The sequence below is a fragment of the Taudactylus pleione genome, unplaced genomic scaffold (assembly GCF_031769625.1).
Source record: "Taudactylus pleione unplaced genomic scaffold, aTauple2 ptg000179l, whole genome shotgun sequence".
NCBI classification, from domain to species: Eukaryota; Metazoa; Chordata; class Amphibia; order Anura; family Myobatrachidae; genus Taudactylus; species Taudactylus pleione.
The window spans coordinates 14124799-14150547 of record NW_028284581.1 but is presented as its reverse complement, the minus strand read 5'-3'; the positions used below and the strand labels follow the sequence as shown (position 1 = coordinate 14150547).

The window sequence follows — 25749 nt, the reverse complement described above, 5'->3', positions numbered from 1 at the left end:
CTGGTCTCAATTTGACCATTAGTCACACAAATTTGTAAATCTAAAAAATTCACCACATCCTTACTGTTAGAGAAAGTAAGGACTATGTTATAAGGATTATTATTGAGATAATTGCAAAACTCTTTCAGCCCTTCATCACCCTCCCACACGAATAGGATGTCGTCAATATAACGCCACCACTGCACCAGGTTTGCGACCCAGCCATGTCCAGACCACACATGGGACTCCTCCCATTTGGACATAAATAAGTTGGCATAGCTTGGCGCAAACATCGGCCCCTCACACAGAATTACAGCAGCCCTGACCTTACTTAGAAATTGCTAAGCCCGTGAGTACTCAAGCTGCGAATGCAATTCCAATGGCTCATTTATGCACGCCAACGCAACAGCATTCAAACAGACAGACACGCCTGAGTTTCTCTGACCACCCCCCCTGTCACCACCCCCAAATGCTCACTGCCTATCACTGCGATTGCTCTGCATGGTCTGCTTGATCGCAGTGGTGCCTTCGCACACTGCATAAGCACCAATTGGCCAACTGCGAGTGCTGTTGCAGTTATGATCCATAATGAATCAAGCCCACAGTTCAAAGAGCAGGAGTTTTGAGTTTCTTATCTACCAGAATAGTTTCATAAGGAATCAAACTGGAGCACCCATGTAGCCAGCCTGTCCTCTGTTAAGCAGTATAGAATGGGTTATCCCCGGGAACAAAATTATGGAGAGAGGTCAAAACAGAAAACACCACCTGCCTGTCTAAAGGTATGTACACACTAAGCAATATATCGGACGCATTGCTCAGTGTGTACGGGTGATTGCGCACTTCTGTATGGCGTTCATCGCCTCTTCTGATCATGCACGGCAGATTAGAAGATTCGGTGGCCGACACTATACCACTGGATGCGGCTGGGGACAATATATCGGGTGGTCGTACACCAGATCGTGCATTGTGTACAGACCACCCGCTATAACGTGCCGTCCCCCATCCTCTAGTGTGTAGCCAGCATAAAGAGACAGGAAAAGTATAGAAGAGGAGGAGCTCAATTATATATCAATAGGGGGTATGTTGTTAAATTACCTACCTCTATCTAGAATGGAGCTAACACATTGGAAGGGCTGCCATTGAGGAAAACCATGATAGTGAATGTTAAGTTGTGATCAGGTATTTTGAGAAACCAGAAAAGTCAAGCACTACAAGTGAATTTCTCTTTAGTTTTCAATCTTGTAGTGTGAGGCACTAAACTTGTCAGTTAGTAAATAATACTTTGAGACGAAGATGTAAAAAAATTAAAAATAGTTTATTTAGTACAAATGAATGATAATAAAACATGTGATTGACCAGAGATTATTTTCCGTTTTGTGGTATAGATTTCAAAGGCTGGTGTTCCCTTTCGTAACTGCATCCATATGATCGATAGTTTGTTTGCCTGGACACAATGTCTTCTTCACAACTCAATCCGGTTGAAGCCAGGGAACAAAGGAATTTTCTATATTTATACACTCAGATCTCAGTAAGGTCAGTTTTTCGGATTCTGGATAAAACTAGCCTGAAAAATACATAAGCTATGGTAGCAGATATGGCTTATCAATAGGAAAGCCTATATGTATCCCTCATACCTAGCACACAAGCATCATTTGTTCTAATATATGTTTAGCATCATTTGTTCTAATATAGGTTTAACAAACTAAATCTAATACGGCTTAGTAGATCCAGTGTCTTAGATCCTCCTTTCCTATTCTCAAGGCTTCTCCTTAATATTTTCCTGCTAAATGTACTAATTAGCTTTTGCAAATGTTTAACTAGAAATTCGAGGTCAGTGTAGCAAAAGCTAATGCTGGGTACACACTATGCGATATGTCGTTCAATCAGCCAACAAATGACATATTGCTGACTGCTTGTACACTTGCTGCAGGGATCGCCGGTGACAGACATCTCAACTTGGTTGGCAAATTTAAATGCCTGCCCAGGTGTGATGTCTGCGCATACACATTAAGTGACAGATTGGTGTGTATAGGCTTTCCAATCGGCCACTTGGTCTGCAGATCCCTGGGTTGGCGGACAAGTCACCCAGGTGTGTGTCCACCTTAAGGCAGAGGACTATATTTGGAGCTGCAATGAGAAACACTTCCATACTCTTCAAGGGCTCTCAACCTAAAGTTTTTCTTTCCAAATGTACATGTAGAAACCACTTTGTTAAGCCTACACTAACAAATCTACTTGGGTTTTAGTTGGCGTCCCGGTGGTCGGGATGCCGGCGCTCAGGTTGCAGGCGCCCACCAGTCAGTATCCTGGCACCAGCATCCCAACAGTGTTAGGATTAGGGTTAGGCACTAGGGGGAGGGTAAGGTTTAGGCTGCGCGGGGGGGGGAGGGGTGTGTAAATTTAGGGGTATGGTTAGTGTTAGAGTACTTACCCCCAAGTTGGGATTTCAGCGTTAGGATTTTGAGCACCGGGATCCTGAGCACTGGCTACCCGTACCCAACCCATCTACTTCACTTCCTGCTGCATGAAATGCTGTGCATCCAGGTTGTGTTCAAACTACTGAGCAGTTTATGGTGGTAAATTACATAAAATTACATGGATGCCGATTACTTTAGTGTAATGTTATGTCACGCAAGGTGTAGAAGTAGATTAGAAATACTGATTTAGCTGAACAAATGCAGCAGTGCTGATTGAGTCTGTAAGTAGGCTATCTTCTTGAAAGTCAACAGCACTTAAGCATAATTAGAAGTACAACTACATATCCACAGCAGTAAAAGAGATACAAACAAAAATGCATGAATGGATTTAACACAATAGTATAAAAGTACTTTCATGTAGCCCTTTAAAACGTCCAAACTAAAACTACACAATGACCCCACACCATAATCTATTTTCTTTCTACTAAGTTCTCATATTTACTACTTTTCTTATACATGTCCCTGCTACACTTTCCTTTATTCATAAGACATAGTATGTGGCTCCCTCTGTACATAAGATTTCACAGAAGGTAATTTAATTTAGCCACATAATCTGAATGGATCCTTTTCATGTATTCAGCTACATATTCTTTCAATACAGTTTTGATATGTGACCAATTTTAATAATTCTTTTTGGATTTAACTTTTTGCCCATCAAAGTATAGTTTTATACTGTATTGAATAGTTACATTGGGGGATATTAACCCCCTTTGATGCTTAGGGTTTTCTCAGTCCTGTGCTGAGCCCATTTTTCAACATTTGCATTCGTTACATTTAAACATCAATGTGATCACTAATTTTCTTATACAGTAACCAAATAGACTTTGGGGCTTTTCTGCGAAGTGGCAACTACGTAACCCTCAAAATTTAATGTGGCTCTAATATTAAGTGCAAAGCCTGGTGTGTGTGCATTTAACATAAGTTAAAGCAGCAGTGGCTTGCAATAGCCATCGCTTAGTAAATATACACCTTCATATATTTTTTTTTTTTCCCCTAACAGGTCTAATAGAATTTAATCAAAAAAGTGTTTAATTTCAAGAAAGTGAACTAAAAGTTATTTTATTTATATAAGCAGTTGCTTCTGCACCAATCAAGCATTCCAAAAAGCAGCATTTTATCTGCACTTTTAAATAATGCATTTTTTTTGCAAATTTTTGCTGTCTAAATTTAAATGCTTATAATGTTCTACCATTTTTTGTAAACTAGAAAACCTCCTACATTAAATAAGAGGATCCCTTTTTTATTTGAGACAAGATGGAGGAGATTAGGCTTAAGATGACCCATCCCCAATCTGTGGGGCATAAAATCATTTTTGTGTTCAGTTTTAGTAAGGGGGCATCTTCATTTTAAAGAGGAGACTCCCCTATTCCAAACAACGGTTCTCCCACTTGTGTTCGGGCTAGTACGGGGGTGATGGGAATGTACAAAGTTTATTTTCCAAAAATGCTGACTTTCTCTTTTTTAATGAAGAATTACTGTCTCACCATAAATGCCATGCTGTGTGTCCCAGCGATAAGCACCGACACCTTTAGAAACCTGGTAGAAAGGGGGCGAAGGAAATGAAAATTTTCTGCACATTCCTAATTATGCATAAAAGCACTTTTACTGAGCATCATTCTTGCAAAAGATTTATACCATGTTACAGATGTAAAATATCCAGACAGATTTAAAGTTGGAAGGATGAGCGTCCTACCAAGTGTAAATCCTAGTGTAAAAATAAAGCTGCAATTATTTTCGAACTACATGCAAGAGCATACAATGTGTTTCCTGCATAGAAACAAAACTGCACTCTCTTTAGCTGGATTGCTCCCAACTAAAAGGACGACTTTAGTAATCACATTCACTTATGAACTGCAGACAGGAAATATTATAATTATACCAATTGTATATTTTTAATGCCACTGGCAACACTAAACATGGCCAATTGAGAGTGGCTGCACAACTGCCTCTGGTATGTTCCCACACACCAGAGGCAGGTGTACAGGTATTCACTGTACTTCAAACTGCATCAACTTGCATCTAAGATTTAAGGCCAAGATTTATCAACGAGCGATTTTCTTGTTATCACATGTTACTAACCCTAAATGGCGCGCCCACCGATCAGCTCCTAATTGTCATTTATCAAACACGACAGTTAGGAGCTGATTGGTTGGAGCACCATTTAAGATTATTAATAGGAGAGAACAAGAAAAATCACTTGATGAATCTGGGCCTCAACAATGTGGTCCTCAGTGATTTATCACTACTGAAGCCTGTACGTATTCCAGGCTACTCTTTCTAACTGCACATTAGTACCTATACTGTGTGAAAACAGCAGGTGGTCTCCTCACATAATGTCCTCTGATTGGTTCTTATAGAGCAGGTGTGGCCAACCAATCTGAGGCAAGGAGACAAAAAAAATATCTGTTGGCAAGCTAAAGAGCCGATATCATGCGCGCACCTAAGGTGTGTGTGCAAAAAAATGGGGCGTGGTCTAGCTGTCACAAGGCCAAGCCCCATTTTTTGTGCACACTCCTTTGGTAGGACATTGCAGGAGCATGACCTTGTGTCACACCCCCGTTTTTAGTCACGGTGGGGGGGAGCCCAGCACATTGAAAATACACAATTTATATAATCTTCCCAATATAATTTTGAACTGTTGAAGTGAAAGAAAAAGCCAGAGCAATATAGAAAACATTGAAAAAGCCACGTACACATGGCGAGCAGGACAGACTCCTCACTTCGCGGTTGACGTCATGACGTCACCTGCACACTGCATCACTGGGCACGCTAGCCTCTGAAGCGATCAGAGGCCAGCGTTCAGTTACAGTGGGGGAATCGCAACTCAAAACCTAAAAAGCAGAGGGTTGGCCACCCCTGTTATAGAGACACACAACCTGTATACATACAGAATACCAAATCAATAAAGGAGAAAATCATTGGCATGACATTTTATTTTGCGACATTAATTACAGAACACTGCCCTATATACATAAGCATTACACATTTAAAACGAATACCATGATCGAGTCTTACAGGTCATGTGTTTGGGAAGTGAAATTAAATCAATTGTGGATTTATGGATGGAGAAAAATTGGGATACAAACAGTAAAAGAAAGAAAGAAAACAAAAAACAATAAATCCACCCAAATATAAAAGTTGTAGACAAAGTTGCCAATGAAAAGTTTAATAGTAAGGTAATACAGTAGGTAGGAACTACAGCACTTTCTCTTTATAATGCCGCCCTCACTTACCAGCTGGTTTATTCACTGCACAAGAGCTTGCAATAAAATGTATTCAATCTATTAGAGGTCACCATCTATAATGGTGCATACACACGGTCAGATTTTTCCTTCAGATATGAACGATAACGATTTAAAAATCGTTCAGTCGTTCATATCTGAAGGAAAATCTGACATATCTGACATGCCTGAACGATGGACGATCAACGATGCGCGTTCCCGTTTGTCAGATAACGATATCTGACATCTGGTGGGTTTGCAGTCAGACTTGGACGATTCCATTCATTTTAATGCAGTCAAAAATCGTTCAATCGTTCAAATCTTTGGTAAAATCGTTCAAATCGTTCAGTAACTTGCCACCTCCCCTACTCTGTGGTCAGTTTTGGGGTTTGCTATATGCAGCTGGTATAGAGAGGGAGCACTGTATACCAAAAATATATACTTTTCTGACTGATGTGTACCAGAATTGCTATTGCTCAGATAGCACAGTTATTCCATGTTGGATATCCCTGTACAGTTATAGTGGTTTTCTGTATGAAACAGTGCAAACTGTAATGGTTTGCAGAAACAACCTGGAAGTTATATCATTACATTAATGACATGCTCTTTTTAATTTAAACACATACAGTTATATACATATACAACTCAAATCATAACCATTAAATGATTGTTCTGACTTTATTTATTATTTTCTTTTTTTTAAGTACAAATATATATAAAAAAAACGGAACCTGTCCATCAATATCATGTCAGGTCTTAAATTAGAAAAAAAGAAAAAGACAGTGGAATGTATTTAACAGATTTGCTACTGACTAAAGTAAATGATCTCTTTCAGTTGAGACACTGATGTTTTCCCAAACGCATATTGTAGACTGTTAAAAGAAACAAAAACAAACAAACATGATAAGGACAATAGAGGGCAAAATAAGAGAAGAAAGTTATAATGGTTGTAAGACTTGATAATAGTGATAACAGCCTTTAATATTACTTGTCTATTCAGTTTGGGTGCTTCCCGGAGTAACCAAATGAAAGTGTATGCAAAGTCATTTTTTCTTTTTTTTTTTTTTTTAAAGTTAACCAGACAAATTTATGTACTTAACTTTCACTTAAACATTAATTTATTACCAAAGCCAATGTACCATTATGTACCATGAATATGGCCAGCTCCGATTTCAGTTTCCTTATCTTATGTAATATCACAATAAGATAAAATATATCGTAAATTAGACACGGCATTAATCAGAAAATGAAAATACTTTTTGTGTTTCAATTACAGCATAGAGTGGATAAAGAATTCTCTAACTTTTTAATACTGTTAAGTCAACGCTGTTCTTCAGGAGCAAAATGTTTTAGCCTTTTTAGAGTACATAAAGTCCCACAGAGTAACAATATCACATTTATAGATTTCTGTATTTTATGCATTATAAGGTATCAGGAGTCCAACAAACCAGTTTTTATTGGATTTTCTAAACATGGCTCAGGTTTTGATGTAGGCAGCTTGAGACGTTAGAGCCACAATTCACACAAACCAAACCATCGTGGGTGAATGCTTCAGGCACAAGTCGTAGTATACCCATTTACCACAAACATAAAAGTGATTTTTTTTTTTCCAGAGGCTACCACGGTTGACCAGCAAGTGGTGCTATTGAACCAACTAACATGATGCAAGTTGCACTGGCTCCCTATTTTAAGACATCTTCGATTGAACCAAAAATATATAGCTAAAAATATAGTTCAGCAGGGATCTGTAAAAGGAGGTTTGTTTAATATATATAACATTATCATTGCAGGAAAATTTACAGGAGAAAAAAAAGTACCACAGAAATACTAAGTGGTTTTAAATTGTATGCTGTTCTCTAAAACATAAAATGAACTAGATTTCTACAAGTGTAATAAGTTCACTATGAAAGGAGATGCTTTGGTAATGGACCGTGTGCAGTTAGAGGCGCTGATGGTCAGTTTTCTTTTTCACAGAGGTACAAAGTGTCCAAGCAAACCACTTTCTATTACTAGGATGGAACTAGAAAATAGACATACAAATAATTTTCAATAAGTACCTTTCTGACCACTCAATATAAACTCACAGGCAATTTTTTTTTTTTAGACACGTACCCTGTATGTTCAAGACTATAGACTATATGTAATGGGTTCCAATTTGCTGGAATCAGCACGGATTCAGCTGTATAGCCACTACATTTAAAGCAGCAATTTATTTTAAAGCAAAACCAGGTTGGTTTTGCCATAAAACAAATCGGCACTTTACATTTAGTGCCTAAATGACCAAAATCATGCAAGTTACAGTATATAAGAACCAATTATATATTCTCCTATATATATTAAGTGTCTGGTTTGACCGCATAATTTAAAATGTCAATATTATTTATCTCAAAACCATTGCATTCAATAATATTGCTGTTTTAACTCCTGCGTGCAAAACATCCCGCTTAGTAAATATAGCACTATGGAGGTTTCAATTAGTGCTATTGTAACAGAGGCTATCTTTGGGGTGCGCACAAAAATGATTTTTTTCCCACCGGATAGCCCTTGCTACAAAGCGATAACCCCAGAGGTACTAAACATATTGCCTAAAGTGTAATAACAGTGCCATCTTCCTCAATGCCTCCTTTGGGCAACACCAAGCTGTTCCTTGGGTCAGATTTCAAGCTGTTCAGTATTTTGTGGATACTTCCATTGCTCTCACGTCCAGAATGGTTAATAGCCAAGTCTCTTTCTAGCTTGTGGCTGAGGCTAGTGCCATTGATACGTGAAAGACTGCCTGATGGTAAGCTGTGAGATTTGGGAATGTTGCGAGGCTCAAGGCTACCTTCAATAACAATGTCAGCATCATCATCACTCTCCACTTCATCTGGATGAAAATTCTGTAGTAGGTGTGCAGATGGCAAGCTGTGGTGGCTTGCCGTGCTGTCTGTCGACTGCCCAGAGCTGCCAGACATTCTGCTACTTCTAATATTGTTTCTTTGGTTTGCAGGTTTAACAGTAATAATTAGATTGTGGCTGTTTGCAATCATCATGTCTGTGACCTGGTCAAGAGTCTTCCCAGCTACCTCAATACCATTCACTTCTAAAACCTCATCATTTACTGCCAGCAGCCCAGTGCTCTCTGCCAAACCTCCTGGAACCATTCTGGAGATGAATATTCCTGGCACTTTTTCCAAACCCTGAGGGGTCACTCTGACACTAATTCCATCACGAATATAGAATCCTAAAGGCTTTTCACATCCATGTCTAAACAGTCTCACTCGTCTGTGCGTCTCTGGAAGTATATCCACATCGATGATGGAGGAGACTGGCCTAAAGTCGTGGGGCATGCTAATGTTGATGTGTGGTTTCTTGTGGCGGAGGCTATCATTACGTAATGCTGTCAATGCATTTTTCTTCTTTCTGTTCAATGTGGCTGAACCATAGGTGCTGTAGTCTACTTCTTCTGTAATTAGATAAAAGAAACAGATATTATTGTATACTCTCTGAAACGTCACCTAATTATAGCATATAAAGCTCAGTTCTCTGGCTAATCAATGATGTAAATAGCTTTTCAGTTAAATGTAGATTTATTAACCAAGAAATGAATAGGCATGTATCGTTTATGTGCTGTATATGGAGGTTATGACCTCAAGCCCAAGGAATACATTAATGTGAATTAACATTTTTATAATATAGATTGATTTAAATTAAATACAAAAAAAACAAAACTTGTAAGCTGGTCAATTATAGGGTAAATCAAGAGTGAACAAAAAAAGAAATGCACAGCAATTAGAATCTGTCAATATTAAAATAAAAACACATGGCTACAAACGTTATATTGATGTTAGCGACAATCTCACGAAAAACAAATTATTTATAAACTTGTGTTATTGATAAATTAAGGATAATAATAATAATAATAATAATAATAAGAAAAAATGTGATCAAGAGTGCAATATCATACAGAATCAGAGCCGTAACTAGACTTTTTGGTGCCCTGTGCCAGAAAGAGCATTGGCGCCCCCTCATTTTTCAAAGGGACATAATGCACCCAAAAAAGGGGAATGGCCTCATGGGGAAGGGCCAGGGATGAGATAAGGGAGGCCATGAGTTGCTTGGGATGAAATAAGAGGAAGCTACAAGTGAGAATGATAATAAACATAAATTTGACAGGCCCAAACAGCGCCCCCTGACCTGTGGTGCCCTGTGCGATGGCACCGGCCGCACTACCCTAGCTACGGCCCTGTACAGAATGTTCTGGATATAAATAGCAAGAGGTAGTTAAATCCTCTTATCTTTTGAAGAAAGATACATCCCCAGGTATATGTCATAGCAGATGTCACTTGAATTGGGCGATTTGTGTACGTTCAGAATAGTAGGGGTTCTGTCTCTTTAAGAGCAGAATCGCCATCATGGTGTTTGTAGAATTTGGAATTAAAGCTATGGCAAAACAGCTACTGACGGAAGTCATGTTTGTTGATGCGTTCGAATGGTCGCTTTGTAACAAGGTGCTTGTAAGAGGAACAGGTAAGAAAAATAAATCTTATGGCATTTGTCCAGTCATTCCTTAGAAAATAATAATTCCAGTTGTATGTGTCTGCCTTTGGTATGGAAACTCTTGGAGAGAGACCGCGTATGTAGTTTCATACACCTTGCGTATTAATGACAGGAGCTGTATTAGAGTACCACCTGCTGCCCGGTGAAATTATTAATGCTAAGCCTCCACCTTGTTTGCAAAAAATCCAGTCCTCATTTGGGTGCTTCAACTGCAATGTAGTGCTTACATTGCGACATTATTACGTCTTGCCTCCGAGTCCAACAGTGAAGAGAAGCCTCTCAATCACAAATCATAGCCACATGAGCCTGCACGTGGAAGTGAAGGAGGAAAAGAAAGATTATAAAGAGAGAGGAAGAGAAGAATAGTGGAGAGTAGAACATGTAACTAGTCAAAAGGGAGGGAATGAAGTTTAAGGTTTTGGTAAAAGGGCTGCAGGGGGAACTTTTAGTTACACTGTTCAGTTAATCTTTCTGAATACTATGACCTTTGCATTCATGTCTTTGGTTTCTATTTTTGTTTTCTTTTTGCATTATGCGGTTATTCAACTTTTGCTAATATTTTTAGTATAGTATTTAGCATTTCCTCACTCTGTGTAAACCTTTACCTTATGTATTTCTACTCATTAAAATATTTCAAACCTTGATGTCTTTCTAATTTCATCTTAGTAGCAATAATTAATTTATACTATAACCTAGTATTTCACTACAAATTGTATTTCTAAAAATCTGGAATGAGTATAAATAATGTGATTAACCAATTATATCATTATAAGACAACCGGTAACTAGTGGCTCTATAAGTGGTTCATAATATCAGCTCTAAAGTTTTATTTTAACATTTTTTATATATATAAAAACTTTATATACATTTCAGATAGATTACAACAACTGATCTTAAGGTGCGTATCCACTAGCAGATAGTGGAACGACAGTACGATTACAACATTGTAATCGTACAGTCGTTCCTCTTCCCCTGCAGTGAGTACACTGAACGATATGTCATTCAGTGTAGGAACCCTCCCTCACCCCTGAACATGGTCAATCTGTCGTTATCGGCACATTGATCAGCATGCTCAGGCGATGATTGATGTCGGAAACGACCAGCGGGAGCGCGTGTCGCTGGTCGTTTCCGACATTTTCGTGCCAGATTTGTGCACAATTAATGAGCGATTGAACGATATCGTTATCGTTCAATCGCTCATTTTAATCGGCAAGTGGATACCCCCCTTAATTAAGCAAGATGAACAGATTAGAACATGTTCAATATAGTTTATCAATAATTATATAGTGCTTAAATATTCCACATAGACCTTACAACTACAAAAGTAGAGCAGTAATATATACAGGTGACATTTACAGATTAGGAAAATTATAGGATGGAGTAAAATCATAACAGGAATGCCGTTATAGATATAGAGGCTGTGGAGTGGAGAAAATGTCAAATATATGGAGGGGTGCTGCAGGACATAAAAGGCACCAAATTCAAAAAATATATAGGATGGGATGGAGCAGAGAAATAATTAAGAAAATATATATGAGGGGGTGACGAGGTGGAGAGCAGAAAATAGGCAAAATAAATGTGGGGGATAGCATGATGACAATAGAGATCACACAAAATCAATAAAACATGGGGAGTAGGAGAACCAGTAGTCTCTTGCGCCCGGGCACAAAAATATCTATTTACGGCTCTGCTGATGGCACAGGATTCTTTGTTACCTCTTTCAAGCATCTTATTACAAAGTGACAGATTCAACAAGCATGATTTCCCATCAATAACCGTTTCCCTATACATTTTATTCCAAATTCTATAAATTGTGTGATTGAGATTCTGCTGTTAAAAAAACAACACCCCTACTTTTCTGTACATACACATCGCCCAATTCAAGTGACCGGCATCCGGCAAATGCTGGATGATATTGCACTCATGATGGAAAGCTCCGTTTATTTTAAACTAATATTGATAAATTATTATCTGTTTTTCATGAGGTTGTTTCTAATAAAATAATTATATATATATATGTTTTCATATGGGATATTTGAAATTCTGCTTTTATTTTAATGTGGTATGGATAGATTTTAATTGCTCTACGCAGGGCCATTTGTTTTACGTTCACTTAATTAAGGGTTTGATTCGGAGTTGGAAAGAAAGCAAAAAGGAGCAAGTAACTGTGAACCTTGGTAAAAATATGCTACACTGCAGGTTGGGCAGATACATACTTACATACTCGCCTGAAGGAGACCATGATTTTTTGGGTAATCCCCCGTGCTCCCGGAAGAGAGTGGGTACTCCTCCTGCATCCTGCCAACTTCCTAGTAAAGTGGGCAGAATGGGAAGTTGCGGTCTGTGAAGAGGGGGTGGGGCCTAGTGATGCAATTCTATGCTAATTGCATCATTTTGGCCCTGCCCCCTATTCATTTATGCGAGATTCACTGCATTTTCGTGTATAGTCTGGCTCCGCCACCCATCAGCGGCCACCTGTGTCTCCTCTACGGGCTTCACCTGGTGAGAAGATTATTAAAGTAGGCAAATATGGGCAGATTTAAAATGTCCGGAGAGATTTAGATATGGGAGGGGTGTGCCCATTCCAACCTGAAATCTAAATTGCAGTGTAAAAATAAAGCTGCCAACATTTGTGAGCTACATGCAACAGCAGCCAGTATTTATCCTGCATGCAAAAATAATGCATTGCTACATGGTTTGTCCAGGTACACAGTTACGTGCTCTTTCTTTATTCCCAACACAAAATCAGGCCCTTAATGATGTAATGTATGTACTAACTTCCTGCCATGAAGTTAAAATGAAAAATAGAAGTTCTAGTTATTTAGGGTGATGGAAACGATGAAAGTACTGCAAGTAAGGCGGAAAAAAAATACATGTATGGGAAATGGTTAGGAGAACAGAGCAAAGCACCATTGTTAGCAAAGATTTTATCAGTCTGTCAGGTCCAGTCATGTCAGGAGGACAAAGACACCAAAACACGGATCAACAAGTCCACAGATTACATGCCAGCATACAAAACACATAAACTAAAGAGGACTAATGAAATGCAGCATATACATACTCGCTTGATTCATATTGTCTATGTGAGGCTCATGGCTGAGAGCCCTGATTATAAAATAATTGCCCAGAGACTTACCAGTGACCTTGGTTTGAATGCCAGTGTCATCTTGTTAGGACCCTGGGCAAGTCACTTGGCTTAATCAACAGAATTAGAATGGAAATCCACTGGGCAGCTAAAGCATGATAAACCATTAACTTATAACATTTCCAGCACACCCTGGGTAACTATTAAATAATAATAAAAAATACAGTGATCAAAAACTTCCACAGAATCTAAACGGGAGCTAAGCTGAATCCATTCTTGTTTGTGCCTCCTGTGAGAGCTGAGCTTTGGTGCTTTCATTAGGGGAGGACATGCAGACACATACCATATTAAATAAAACACATCACTTCACTTTCCACAACTATACCAGGAATTTCATAGAAACCACAACTAGTGAATAGATTGTGATCAAATAGAAACAATACTAAAATTAGCAGCGATACTTTCATGTTTATTATATTACGTTTATTCATTTCAGGGAAATCTTTGCTACATTTAAAGCTGCAGGCAGCTCTTGGGGGGGACAGAGGATGACTGAACACTATAAGACCAAATGCTGTATGAGTGCAATTTCCACTGAAATCTCACAGATTAGACGTAGATTAAGAGCAGCACAACCATTGGGGTTACTACCATAATTAACAGCATGGAGTTGTTTGTCATTTTTAATGTAGTTGTAGTGTAAAACTATAACTGAAAACCTTGCCTTATTTGTGAGTGGTTACTATGTGCCAAGTCTTATTTTCCATTATAAAATCTTGAAAGTTATAATAGATAGATAGATCTATCTTCATGTTTGACCTTATGTGCTTTACCCAATTAGTATTCAGAGCTCGTAATTTCCCAGAAGTGACTTCTCTTGAAATTTGGACAATCAGCAGCTTTAAAGCCATCCTAACCATGTAATTGTTTCAGCGTGACTACAGGATTTCACATGCTGAGGGAACACCCCTATCTTAGAATGCTGTCAGTCAGTGGGATCCTTCAGCACTGCCCATGTCATGCTCTGAATACTCAATGGGTGGTACATTAAACATCAAAGGCTGCATTGAATATACCACTTCTCAGAAATTACTTGTCTTTGGGTTCTTTTTGCGAGACACAACCCACCATTCTGGTTCATGTGAAGTGACTACCCTACAGATGACTCTGCTGCACTGAGAGAAGGCTAGTCCTAATATTTATATAATAGTGGTCTAACAGTAATGCAATACCATGTCTCTAAACCAGGACCACTCAACCGGCAGCCCGCAGGCCAGTTGCGGCCTGCAAACCGGCCCGTGAGCAGTGTCCCATTTTTAAAAATGTTTTACTCATCAGGGAGACAGGCTCTGCGGCCAATCATCAGGGAGACAGGCTCTGCGGCCAATCATCAGGGAGACAGGCTCTGCGGCCAATCATCAGGGAGACAGGCTCTGCGGCCAATCATCAGGGAGACAGGCTCTGCGGCCAATCATCAGGGAGACACGCTCTGCGGCCAATCATCAGGGAGACACGCTCTGCGGCCAATCATCAGGGAGACACGCTCTGCGGCCAATCATCAGGGAGACACGCTCTGCGTCCAATCATCAGGGAGACACGCTCTGCGGCCAATCATCAGGGAGACACGCTCTGCGGCCAATCATCAGGGAGACACGCTCTGCGGCCAATCATCAGGGAGACACGCTCTGCGGCCAAACATCAGGGAGACACGCTCTGCGGCCAATCATCAGGGAGACACGCTCTGCGGCTGCAAAGGTACCGAGCACCACATGGCAGCAGGGCAGCAAAGGAACTGAGCACCACAGGGCAGCAAAGGAACTGAGCACCACAGGGCAGCAATTGTAATTTGCAAGGGTTTAGAGATTATATGGTCCAAATTGTTTGGAAGGGAAGAGAAGTATTTAGAGAAGTAAATAAAATTAGCCTATCAAGTTTCTCAAGTTCTAAGTAAGAAATATTACTTGGAAGTATGTAATTTAAGCACGCAGGCCTATGTACAAAAACCACTGCAAAACTTTACATTCGCTGCAGAAGATGAAAGTGTGACAATGTAAAGCGTGTCTACTGTATATTGTGCATAGTTCCTGTATTAAAAACTGACAAACTAAAGTGGGAAACACCACTCCCACTGCTTACACAGCTGCTTATTCCAAGGAAGCCTGCCAGATGAAAAAGACCATGCCTAGCCTGATACGTTTCTATAAACAGTACTCCACAGAATGTGCTAGGATCAGATCCACACTCTGCTCTCTGGGCTGTTCTTAGGAAACCAACAACACTAATTGACACTTCAAAGACAGAATGGTTGAAGGAAAATCCCTTCAGACAGTTTAGGCGTCAGGCCAATACTAAAATGTGTCATCCCTGTAAACTACAAATAGATGGGCAGCGTCTAGATTAGACAAAGCTTTTCCCAATAGTAATTGTAAATAGTTTACTATATAGACCAGACAGAATTATAAGCACCACACACAGACAGCATCTCCTACAAGCAATTTATATGTCACTCTTTTTTCACCTTTTGAAGAACATAAAGCTCTAAAACCCAATATAAACTTAATAAAACACACATTTGAATTTAACAGTTTAAAACAACTCTTTGATTAATATAAGTTATTTATGTAAAAACAAGATGTGACGAACATCCATCATTACAGCTTAACTTTCAGGATTACTTAAGGCATAAATGAATGTATATGTAGTTCATGTTCATTTTAGGGAGATCGGTGAAGAGAGAGATGTTTTTGACTCAGTCGCGTGTTTTTGCCTGCTTACTCAATGTGCGCACCCTCTTTTCGCCCTATTCAATTGTAAAACAGGCGAAAATGCATATGGGCGGATGCAGCGAATTGCTAACCTGCTGAAAAGGTCAGTTCTTTTGGGGGATATCAGGCTGTACCCCCAATAAAGCCCAACTCACCCAGGGAATCAATATAGAAGTGTATTATTAGCCATAATAAAAGTAATTAGAGATCTTATTTTTAGTCTTAGGACTGTTATATGCATATTTGCATACGTGTGTTAAAAGGATATTAAGCAATGTCTTTTATGAAATATAATTGCGGTAGTTAAATTGGGGGTAAATGTAAATGAATAATAGTATATTTTGGGGTTTATAAAGTGCATAATAATTTTTTTTTTTTTTAAATACACCTGCTGCATCCTAAAAACACCTGTCCCATCCATAGAGCACCCCAAAATACTCATCCCAGTACTTTAGCCCCATTTTCCAACACTTTTTACATTTTCGCCCCAAAAATGACATCTTTTTTGGGGTGAATTAAAATAATTTTTTACATATTTTTTTGCCTATTTAGTCATTAGGGGGGTGTCCAAAGGGTTCTGAACCAAGTCCCCACATTTGTACCCCAAAATATGGATTTTGTACTTCTTTTCTCCTGCCTTTTGCTGGAGAAACTTTTTCGCCTGTTTTTGCCTATGGAGTTTTCGCCAAGTGAAAACGTCCTGGAACTGAATACGGCAATAGGTGAAAACATTTAGCTGATCACGACTTTTCGCATCTAATTGAATACGGGCCTAAGTCGGACAGGGCGCCGTTTGAGCATATCTGTGCGTGCCTTCAGCAAGTGCAACAAAAAAAGGGATTTGGCCCAGTGTCACACCTCTTTACATCACTCTAGGGGGTGTACCCAGCACATCCGAAGATGCTGGTCTGCCCCAAGCTCTACCCACACAGTGAACAGATGCCGCATGCATGCGCATAGCATCTATTCACCTGGCAGTGAGTGTTCATACACAAGTTCCCCCCACTCCCTGCGAACTGCAGACAGGGGTAGTGGGACAGGCACAGCAGTAGTCGGGGCGCTGTGGAGTTAAAATAAGTGTGGACCTAGACTTAGGGCCATATTCAATTTGGACTTTTCGCCATCATCGCTGTTTTAGCAGGGGATAAAGTATTCGGCGCGTGCCTGCTTATCCCCGTATTCAATTAGGAATCAGCGAAAACGGGACCCGGCGGAAAGGTAAGTATCGAAAAGTCCTGTCACTTTTGGGGAAATCAGCCGGTCACCCCCCCAAAAAAAGGTGTGACATGGTGGATCACTATGGGTACCTCCGATTTGGCCTGCTGAAGGTAATTGGGGTTTTTAAACAGCCGCCGCAGGTGCATAAATGCGTCTTTGAAGAAGTGGTGAAGAATAGCATTTAGCTTTATTTTGTAAAACTAACTAGTCCCATCAAATTTGGGGTACATGAAAATTTTTAAGTCCCTAAAATTATTTTTTTAAATATTCTTCAAAAATCCACCTGCCGCAACCACCCGCATTCTAGAAAACACCTGCCGCATACTTGGGAACCCTCCCTGAGTCAATTTCGCTAGTTTTAAAGTTTGTCCCTTAACTTTTTTTTTTTCGCCCCCAAAATGAAAGCAGATTACTTTTAAGGACATTCCAAACGCTGCAGGGTACTTTTTTTTAATTCTACACCCCAAAACCCCAATTCTGCACTTTTTTTTTTTGCACCTATGCAAGTGAAAACTTATCCCCGTTTTTTTTACAAAGTCTTTGCACCTGCGAAAAGTCTTTGTAATTGAATATGGGGATAAGTGAAAATGGCCAAAAATAACCCGTTTTCGCAGGCTAATTGAATATGGCCCTTAATCTTCAATCTAATTGGTGCAGTTAGTTACAAAGTGTGCTGTCAAAGACCATATTTGTTTTAAGAAGTTTACAGAAAGCATTACTGCTAGCGAGGGGATCAGGGCCAGAGCTATTCAATTAAACTGCATTTCCCTTGATAGTAAACCATGGGTTAACGCGCTAACCCATAGATTCCGCCCAAATGCAGGGTTTGCATTTAAATGCTTTTTTTGTCCTCGCAGCTCCTAAGGCTAAGGTATAATGAGAGCAGGATTACAGATGCTAAAGAGAGCCAGAAAGCTTGGTTTTATCTGAAATGTTTTCTATAATTTTTGAACCAGTAAACACATTTAGCTGAGCCCATGCTTTGTTATTTGCTGTTCTGGTTCTAGGTGGTGATTAAACATTGGAAGCCAGCTGGTTCATCATCCTGAAGATCTAAGACTGATCTAACCACCCTCACCAAAGAAGGAACATCCACTGTGTACGGATGATCCTCCTCCCCAGAGCTAGATCCTGGAGAAGAACCCTGCGCATCGTCTAATTCCTCTGATGATGCGTCTGAATCCATATGTTGAGCAGACTGATAAAAAGATAAGTTGCGCTTAGGCGCCTTAGTAACTACTGGTCTGCTTTCAACATTAGATGGTGCCATACTCTGACTAGAATGGTCATAAACATCTTTCCAAGAAGGATGCATAGGAGGTGCAAACATGGCATGCTGTGGACAGCCCATCCAAGGAGGCATTGTGGGAGCAGCCATACAATCCACAAACTGCTTCATTACCTGGGACAAAGAGGTTATACAAGATGGCTCTTGTCCAGAGATAGGTAAACTGGACTGGTGAGGTGGCTCTTTATAACAGACAACACACAAACCATCCTTTATGTCCTGAGAGGAGACACAGGCCATACATGATTTACATGAAACCAGCACAGGGGGCTCCCCCTCCTGTTTCCCTTTATCTTTAGATATGTTCATAAAGGTAATAAATGCAATGCTATGTGACAGCCTTCACAAAATCTCAAATGAATGCAAAGTACTCAAATAAAAACCTCCACCCCAAAGGATGGAGAGAAAAAATTGTGATAGTTATAATTGACAGACAGAATTAAAAGACAGTATCAATAGCAGCTAGCAAACCGTCAAATACAATGCATATGTAATATAATTACAATGGCCTCTAAATCAACTACACAAACACCAGGAATGGTAGGATATAGAGCACTGCGTACCTTAATCACAGGAGAGGTATACACAGAGACTGACCCAAATCCTGAGACCAACAGCTACAGCAGCGCACTTGTGCGTCTCATATACACGTGGAGGGTAGGCGGAACCCTTCATAGGGACTGCGTCGGGGGAGGAGCTGCCGGGGGAGCGACTTCCTCCCCTAAGCTGGTACGCTGGCCTCGTGGCAGCAGAAGCATCTGCTGCCGATCCCCGGAGTCAGACGATAAGGCCCCGGTGGTGTAGTGAGGAGGCAGACAATCCCGGGCCCTGACAGCAGCAGCTTCTGGTGCGTCTGCCACCAGAAGCAAGGACTGCGGCGCGATTCTCCGTAAGCGAGGAACCGCCTTATCTGACATCTCCGTATGTCCAGATGCAGTCCACGTCGCAGCATTGCTGCTAGCAAGCTCAGCCACGACCAGCCGAAATCACCAGCCCAGTTACTGATGCTGCGGCCCGGCGGAGGTAGATGGAGTCGCAGTATTTGAGTCTTAATTCAGAATCTTAAGTACTGCCAAACCAAAAACATAAAATAAAATAAATGCTTAGGACTGCCTGATCCGTCTCTTTACAAAGGTGTGTCTTGATCCTGCCGCACCAAACAAACAACTGAAGACCTATGGCTAGGGGCAGGGTATATATGGAGAAAGACCTGAGGCATCCTGGGAGCTGATGCTTTAACTGTTTGGTGCCTGGATCTCTCCATCCCTAATATCCCCATGGTATCCCTGTGGATCCCCTCTGGAACCTGAAGAAGAAATGTCTTCTTCTGGCTGGATCAACTTTTACTGTAGTCAACAGTAGCGACTCTACATTACTATAGTTATCGGATTACACTATTAATATGCCAATTATGCACCTTTTAATATTTATCCAAACAAAATTGGGAAAATAATAAGTCCCGCCCCCATGTTACACAAAACACAACCTAGTCTGCACAACCACTCCCAATTTCCTGTCCCTTTGAAGCTCCGCAAATTGTGACTGTCGCTTTGCAGTGGAGACATTTGTTAAGTCAGTAGTTATTAGACACACAAGCTATAGGTCTCGTATTTGTAACTCCTGGAGCTGGTAGTATATTTCCCAAGAGGCTGTTCTGAAGGGGGAGACAAAGTTTAAATTTGAACAAAATGTTTTATTTTTATTGAAAACTGTGTGCCAACGTATGGTGCATGTGTCCACCCTCTACTGACCAATACATAGAGGAAAAAGTACATACAGCATAATGGTTACTGTTCAGCAATATTCAAAACATTAGCAGGTGCACCCATTTCACACTTTATAAAACATTAAAAACTGTATTGTGCTCCAAAAAATACATATCCAATATAAATCAGGATTTAACATAACCGCTCTCCTTGAATGATCAAAGTCAGAAAAAGGATTAAATAGAGATAATGAAAAAGAAATAACCAAGAAAAGCACTCATGGTGTAGTATTTCATTACCAAATGGATAGTTAATAAATAATTATGTATCTATGTACCGGACCCAAACTTGTTTGAATGCCTATTTTGTTTTGTCCTCTTAATAGTGTATCTCTAGAACACACCCACATACCAGAAAGCACCCAACATCAGTTTGGGATGATAGTGTAGAATTTAATTAAAACAAAAATTTGATATTAAGCATAATCTCTCTAGATTCCATGTGTACAAATTGAAAAAAATATATCAGGTTATCTCATAAAAGCCGCAGTGCCAGGTAAACAAAATTTTCCCCAAACTTTTGTTTCATCCAAAATGGACGGGCGCTGCAGCAGAAGATTGGCACCTCCAGTTCCTGCAGACCAATATCCAGATGATGTAGGCTATGTCTGCTTTAACAGGAATAAACGCTCTTATTTTTATTTAGTCTGTACCAGCAAAGGTTTATATAATATTTGTTGGGACAGATGAGGCTTTTATTTGGTAGCACATTGGAATAAATTTATTTTTAAATTATGTATTTTATATAGAGAAATTGCCAAATTCGGACAAGCACACACTTCAATGGTTCTTCTCAAAACTGCTTCAAGGGAATATGTGCACTTCTCATGAGTATATGGATACCAAATATGTGTACTTTGTAGAAACTCTGATGGAATTATAAACCAATAAAAGAACACTAATTTTAGAGCAGATTCTCTTATTTTGATATTAAATTGTATTTCATAGAGTAGAATTAAGTGGAATATGGCCAGTAATGTGCCTACAAAATTGTTGTAATGGTTCCTTTTTTTGTAGGTGTAGGTTCACTAGTGTTTTCTTTTTATATGTACGGTTATATAGTTATATTATATTGGGGACAGCTGGTCTTGTATATGGACTATAGATCTACATGAAAAGGTCGACAATGTCTAGATAGACAGATGTTAGACAGACAATAGGTCGACAGATACAAAAGGTCAACACGCCAAAGGTCAACATGGAAGAAGGTCGACAGGTACAAATGGTCGACAGGGTCAAAAGGACGACACCCAGTATTTGGGTTAGGAACCAGGAGGGAGGGTTAGGCACTAGAAGGGACGTTTAGGGTCAGGCACTTACCCCGACGGTTAGGCACCAGGAGGTTTAGGGTGACATTTAGGGCTAGAGGAAAAAAAAAAAAAAAAAGAGTCGACCATTTGTAGGTCGACCTTTTTTTGACCTTGCGGATCACATCTACCCGTCAACCTTCCTTCATGTCGACCTTTAGTGTGTCAATCTTTTGTCCCTGTCGACCTATTGTCTGTATAACATCTGGTGTCTATTTATTTAACAACAGTTTCTTATATAACGCAGCATATTCCGTTGCGCTTTACAATTTGAATCAACATTAACAGACAAAGACTGGGTTGTAAAAGACAGATATAAAGGTAAGAGGGCCCTGCTCGCAAGCTTACAATCTATAGGGAATTAGGTGTTGATACACAAGGATAGGTGCTACATATTGCAAATTGGTCCAGCCCGATTGCAGAGGTTCTTGGTGAGCTGTATGATCCAGTCACACTGGAAAGTTGTCCTAACGTCAGGAGGAAGTGAAATTGAAGAGAGAGAAAATGTGATGTGTGTAAACTATAAGAAGGGAGTTCGATAGGGAAGCTATAAAAGGTTATGTGGGCGGTTCTGTGATCTTGTAACCTTGCATGGGAACAAGTAATGTGTAAGGAGGAGAGACGCAGACCTTGTGCAGAGCGGAGATGTCGGGTTGGAAGATATTTTGAGATAAGTGAAGAGATGTATGTTGGTGTGGTTTGGTTAATAGCTTTATGTGTGAGTGTAAGTATTTTATATTGAATACGGTAGAAGACCGGCAGCCAACGGAGGGACTGACCGAGTGGATCAGCAGACACTGAACGTTTGGCGAGAAATATCAGCCTTGCAGCTGCATTCAAAATGGATTGTAGTGGTGACAGCCTGTTTTTGGGAAGACCAGTAAGGAGACTATTGCAATAATGAGTGCATGTATTAGAGTTTTTGCAGTGTCTTGTGTAAGAAATGTTCGAAGTTTGGCTATGTTTTTTAGATGTATAACAGGATTAAGAGACAGAATGAATGTGGGGAACAAAAGACAGTTCAGAGTCAAGGATGACACCTAGGCAGCGAGCTTGTGGGGTGGGGTTGATTGTCGAGTTGTCAACCATAATAGAGATATCAGGTTGTTAACTACTATTGGCTGGTGGAAATAACAGGAGATATGGTAAGAACTTACCTTTGTTATCTCCGTTTCTACGAAGTCCTTAGGGTCCACAGGGATACCTTGGGGGTATAGGTCTTGGCTCCACAGCCATGGGCACCACAGAGTTAAAGATGTCCTCCCAGGATGCACTGGGCCCCCTCCTATACCCCGCCCCCAGGCCAAGGCACCTCAGTTTTAGTATCAAGCCATAGGCCGGGAGTGAGGAAAAAGGAAGAAGAAAGTCTGGAACACACAAGATTCACATTCTCTTAGAAAAGGGAGACAGAAAACTGGTGACCAGGACAACACCCTACGGAAGCACAGGGCGTCAGGGCGGGCGCCCTGTGGACCCTAAGGACTTCGTAGAAACAGAGATAACAAAGGTAAGTTCTTACCATATCTCCTGTTTTCTACCTCAGGGTCCTTAGGGATCCACAGGGATACCTTGGGGATGTCCCAAAGCAGTATCCTTCAAGGGAGGGGACGCTCCTGTGCCGAGAGGAGAATCCGCCGCCCGAAGGAAGCATCCTGAGAAGCAAATGTGTCAAAGGCGTAATGCTTGACGAAAGTATGGACAGAGGACCACGTGGCCGCCTTACAAAGCTGAAGAGCTGAGGCGCCACGTCGAGCTGCCCACGAAGGTCCCAAAGATCTTGTAGAATGAGCTTTCACAGAGGGTGGCACTGGGAGTCCCTCGTGAGTGTATGACTCAGAGATCGCCATGCAGATCCAGCGTGCCAAAGTCTGTTTATTGGCAGGCCAACCCCTCTTATGAAATCCATATAGGACGAACAAAGAGTCCGATTTTCTCAAAGAACTGGTATGGTCCACGTAAATCCGCAGAGCCCGTACCACATCCAAAGAAGCCCCACCAGCTGAGAGATCAGATGAATTAAAGGCTGGGACCACAATTTCCTCGTTAATGTGGAAACTAGACACTACTTTAGGAAGGAATTCTGGACGGGTACGAAGTACTGCCCTGTCCGAATGAAAAATTAGAAATGGGGGACGACACGAAAGAGCCCCCAAATCCGACACCCTTCTGGCTGAAGCAATAGCCAGAAGGAACACTGTTTTTGCCGTAAGCCATTTCAGATCCACAGAACCCAGAGGTTCAAATGGAGGATCCTGTAGCGCCTTCAGGACCACAGCCAGATCCCATGGAGCTACCGGATGGACATAGGGAGGCTGGATGCGAAGGACACCCTGCATAAAGGTACGGATATCAGGCCGCGTGGCAATCCTTCGTTGAAACAAAACCGACAGGGCAGAAACATGCACCTTCAGTGAAGCAAGGCGTAGACCTAAATCCAAGCCTGCCTGAAGGAAAGCCAACACTCTCGATATTCTAAACTCGCGAGGATCGTACGCTTTAGGGCGACACCACTCAAAATAGGTATGCCACACCCTGTGGTAAATTCTAGCTGAAGCCGGCTTACGAGCATGTAACATGGTATTGACCACCGCTCTAGAGAAACCCTTGGACCTCAAGAGGGAAGCCTCAAGAGCCACGCCGTCAAAGATAGCCGACTCAGGTCTGGGTAGAGACAAGGACCCTGAGACAATAGGTCCGGCCTCTGAGGTAACAGCCAAGGAGTGTCGATGGATAGACACTGGAGATCCGAGTACCAACTCCTTCTGGGCCACGCAGGGGCCACCAGCAGGATCTTGCCTCCTTCCTGCCTGAACTTTCGAATTACTCGAGGCAGCAGAGAGAATGGAGGAAACAGGTACGCGAATTGGAAGTTCCACCGTGCCGACAGAGCGTCCACCAGGAGAGCTCCCATGTCTCTTGTTCGGGATCCGTACGCCCACAGCTTGCGGTTGTGTCTGGAGGCCATGAGGTCTATTTCGGGAAGACCCCACTTGTCCACCAGGAGTTGGAACACCTCCTGGTGAAGAGACCATTCCCCCGGGTGTACATCGTGGCGGCTGAGGAAGTCCGCCTCCCAGTTCAGCACACCCGGAATGAAGACGGCCGAAATGGCCGGCAGATTGCCTTCTGCCCAAGTCAGAATGCGGGACACCTCCTTTAGAGCCGCTTGGCTTCGAGTTCCTCCCTGATGATTTAGGTAACCACCGTGGTGGCGTTGTCTGACTGAACCTGCACAGGTTTCCATAGCAGGAACGGTCTTGCATGTTGCAGCGCCCTGAACACTGCTCGAATTTCCAATATATTGATTGGCAGGTTCGATTCCTCTGACGTCCACCGGCCCTGGAAGACATGTGGGCCTGTCACAGCACCCCAGCCCCGAAGGCAAGCATCCGTTGTTAGAAGGACCCAATCCAAAATCCAAAACGGACGTCCCCTGCTGAGATGAGACTTTTTTAACCACCACGTCAAAGACAGGCGCACTTCCGGAGTGAGCCTGATCATCTGCGTCTTTATTCGACGGGGATTTCTGTCCCATCTGGACAGGATCAACATTTGTAGAGTCCTGGAGTGGAACTGGGCATACTCCACCATGTCGAACGTTGACACCATGGATCCCAGTAACTTCATCGTCGAGAGAAGAGACACTCGGCGACTGCTTAGAACATTGCGTATCTTGGACTGCAACAGGGCTATCTTTTCCTCCGTCAAAAAGATCCTCTGTTGCTGAGAGTCCAACAATGCCCCGAGATGGACCATTCTCTGAGAAGGAATTAGAGAGGACTTCTTCCAATTCACTATCCAGCCGTGAGCCTGCAATACCGATATTGTCAGTTGTAGATGGCTGCAAAGGACTTGTGGCGACCCTGCCAACAACAGAAGGTCGTCCAAGTAAGGTAACAGGCGAACTCCCTGCAACCGCAGGTGTACCGCCATGACCGCCATTACTTTTGTGAACACCCAAGGAGCCGTGGAAAGCCCAAACGGTAGGGCCTGAAACTGGTAATGGAGGTCCAACACTGTAAATCTGAGGTAACGCTGATGAACCCTGGCAATGGGGATATGCAGGTAAGCATCCTGAATATCCAGGGACACCATAAAATCCCCA

General features: G+C 41.4%; 1 protein-coding gene across 2 annotated transcripts in view; it reads right to left on the bottom strand.

Annotated features, from left to right (window-relative positions):
- Positions 1-5373: 5373 nt before the first annotated feature.
- PARD6G (par-6 family cell polarity regulator gamma) overlaps positions 5374-25749 on the bottom strand; it is a 156223-nt gene continuing 135847 nt past the window's right edge. For both annotated transcript variants that reach the window (XM_088475879.1, XM_088475878.1), the window contains exon 3: positions 5374-9122. In XM_088475879.1, coding sequence (XP_088332005.1) covers positions 8263-9122 — 860 coding nt within the window. In that variant the 3' untranslated portion in view covers positions 5374-8262. The remainder of the gene's footprint in view (positions 9123-25749) is intronic.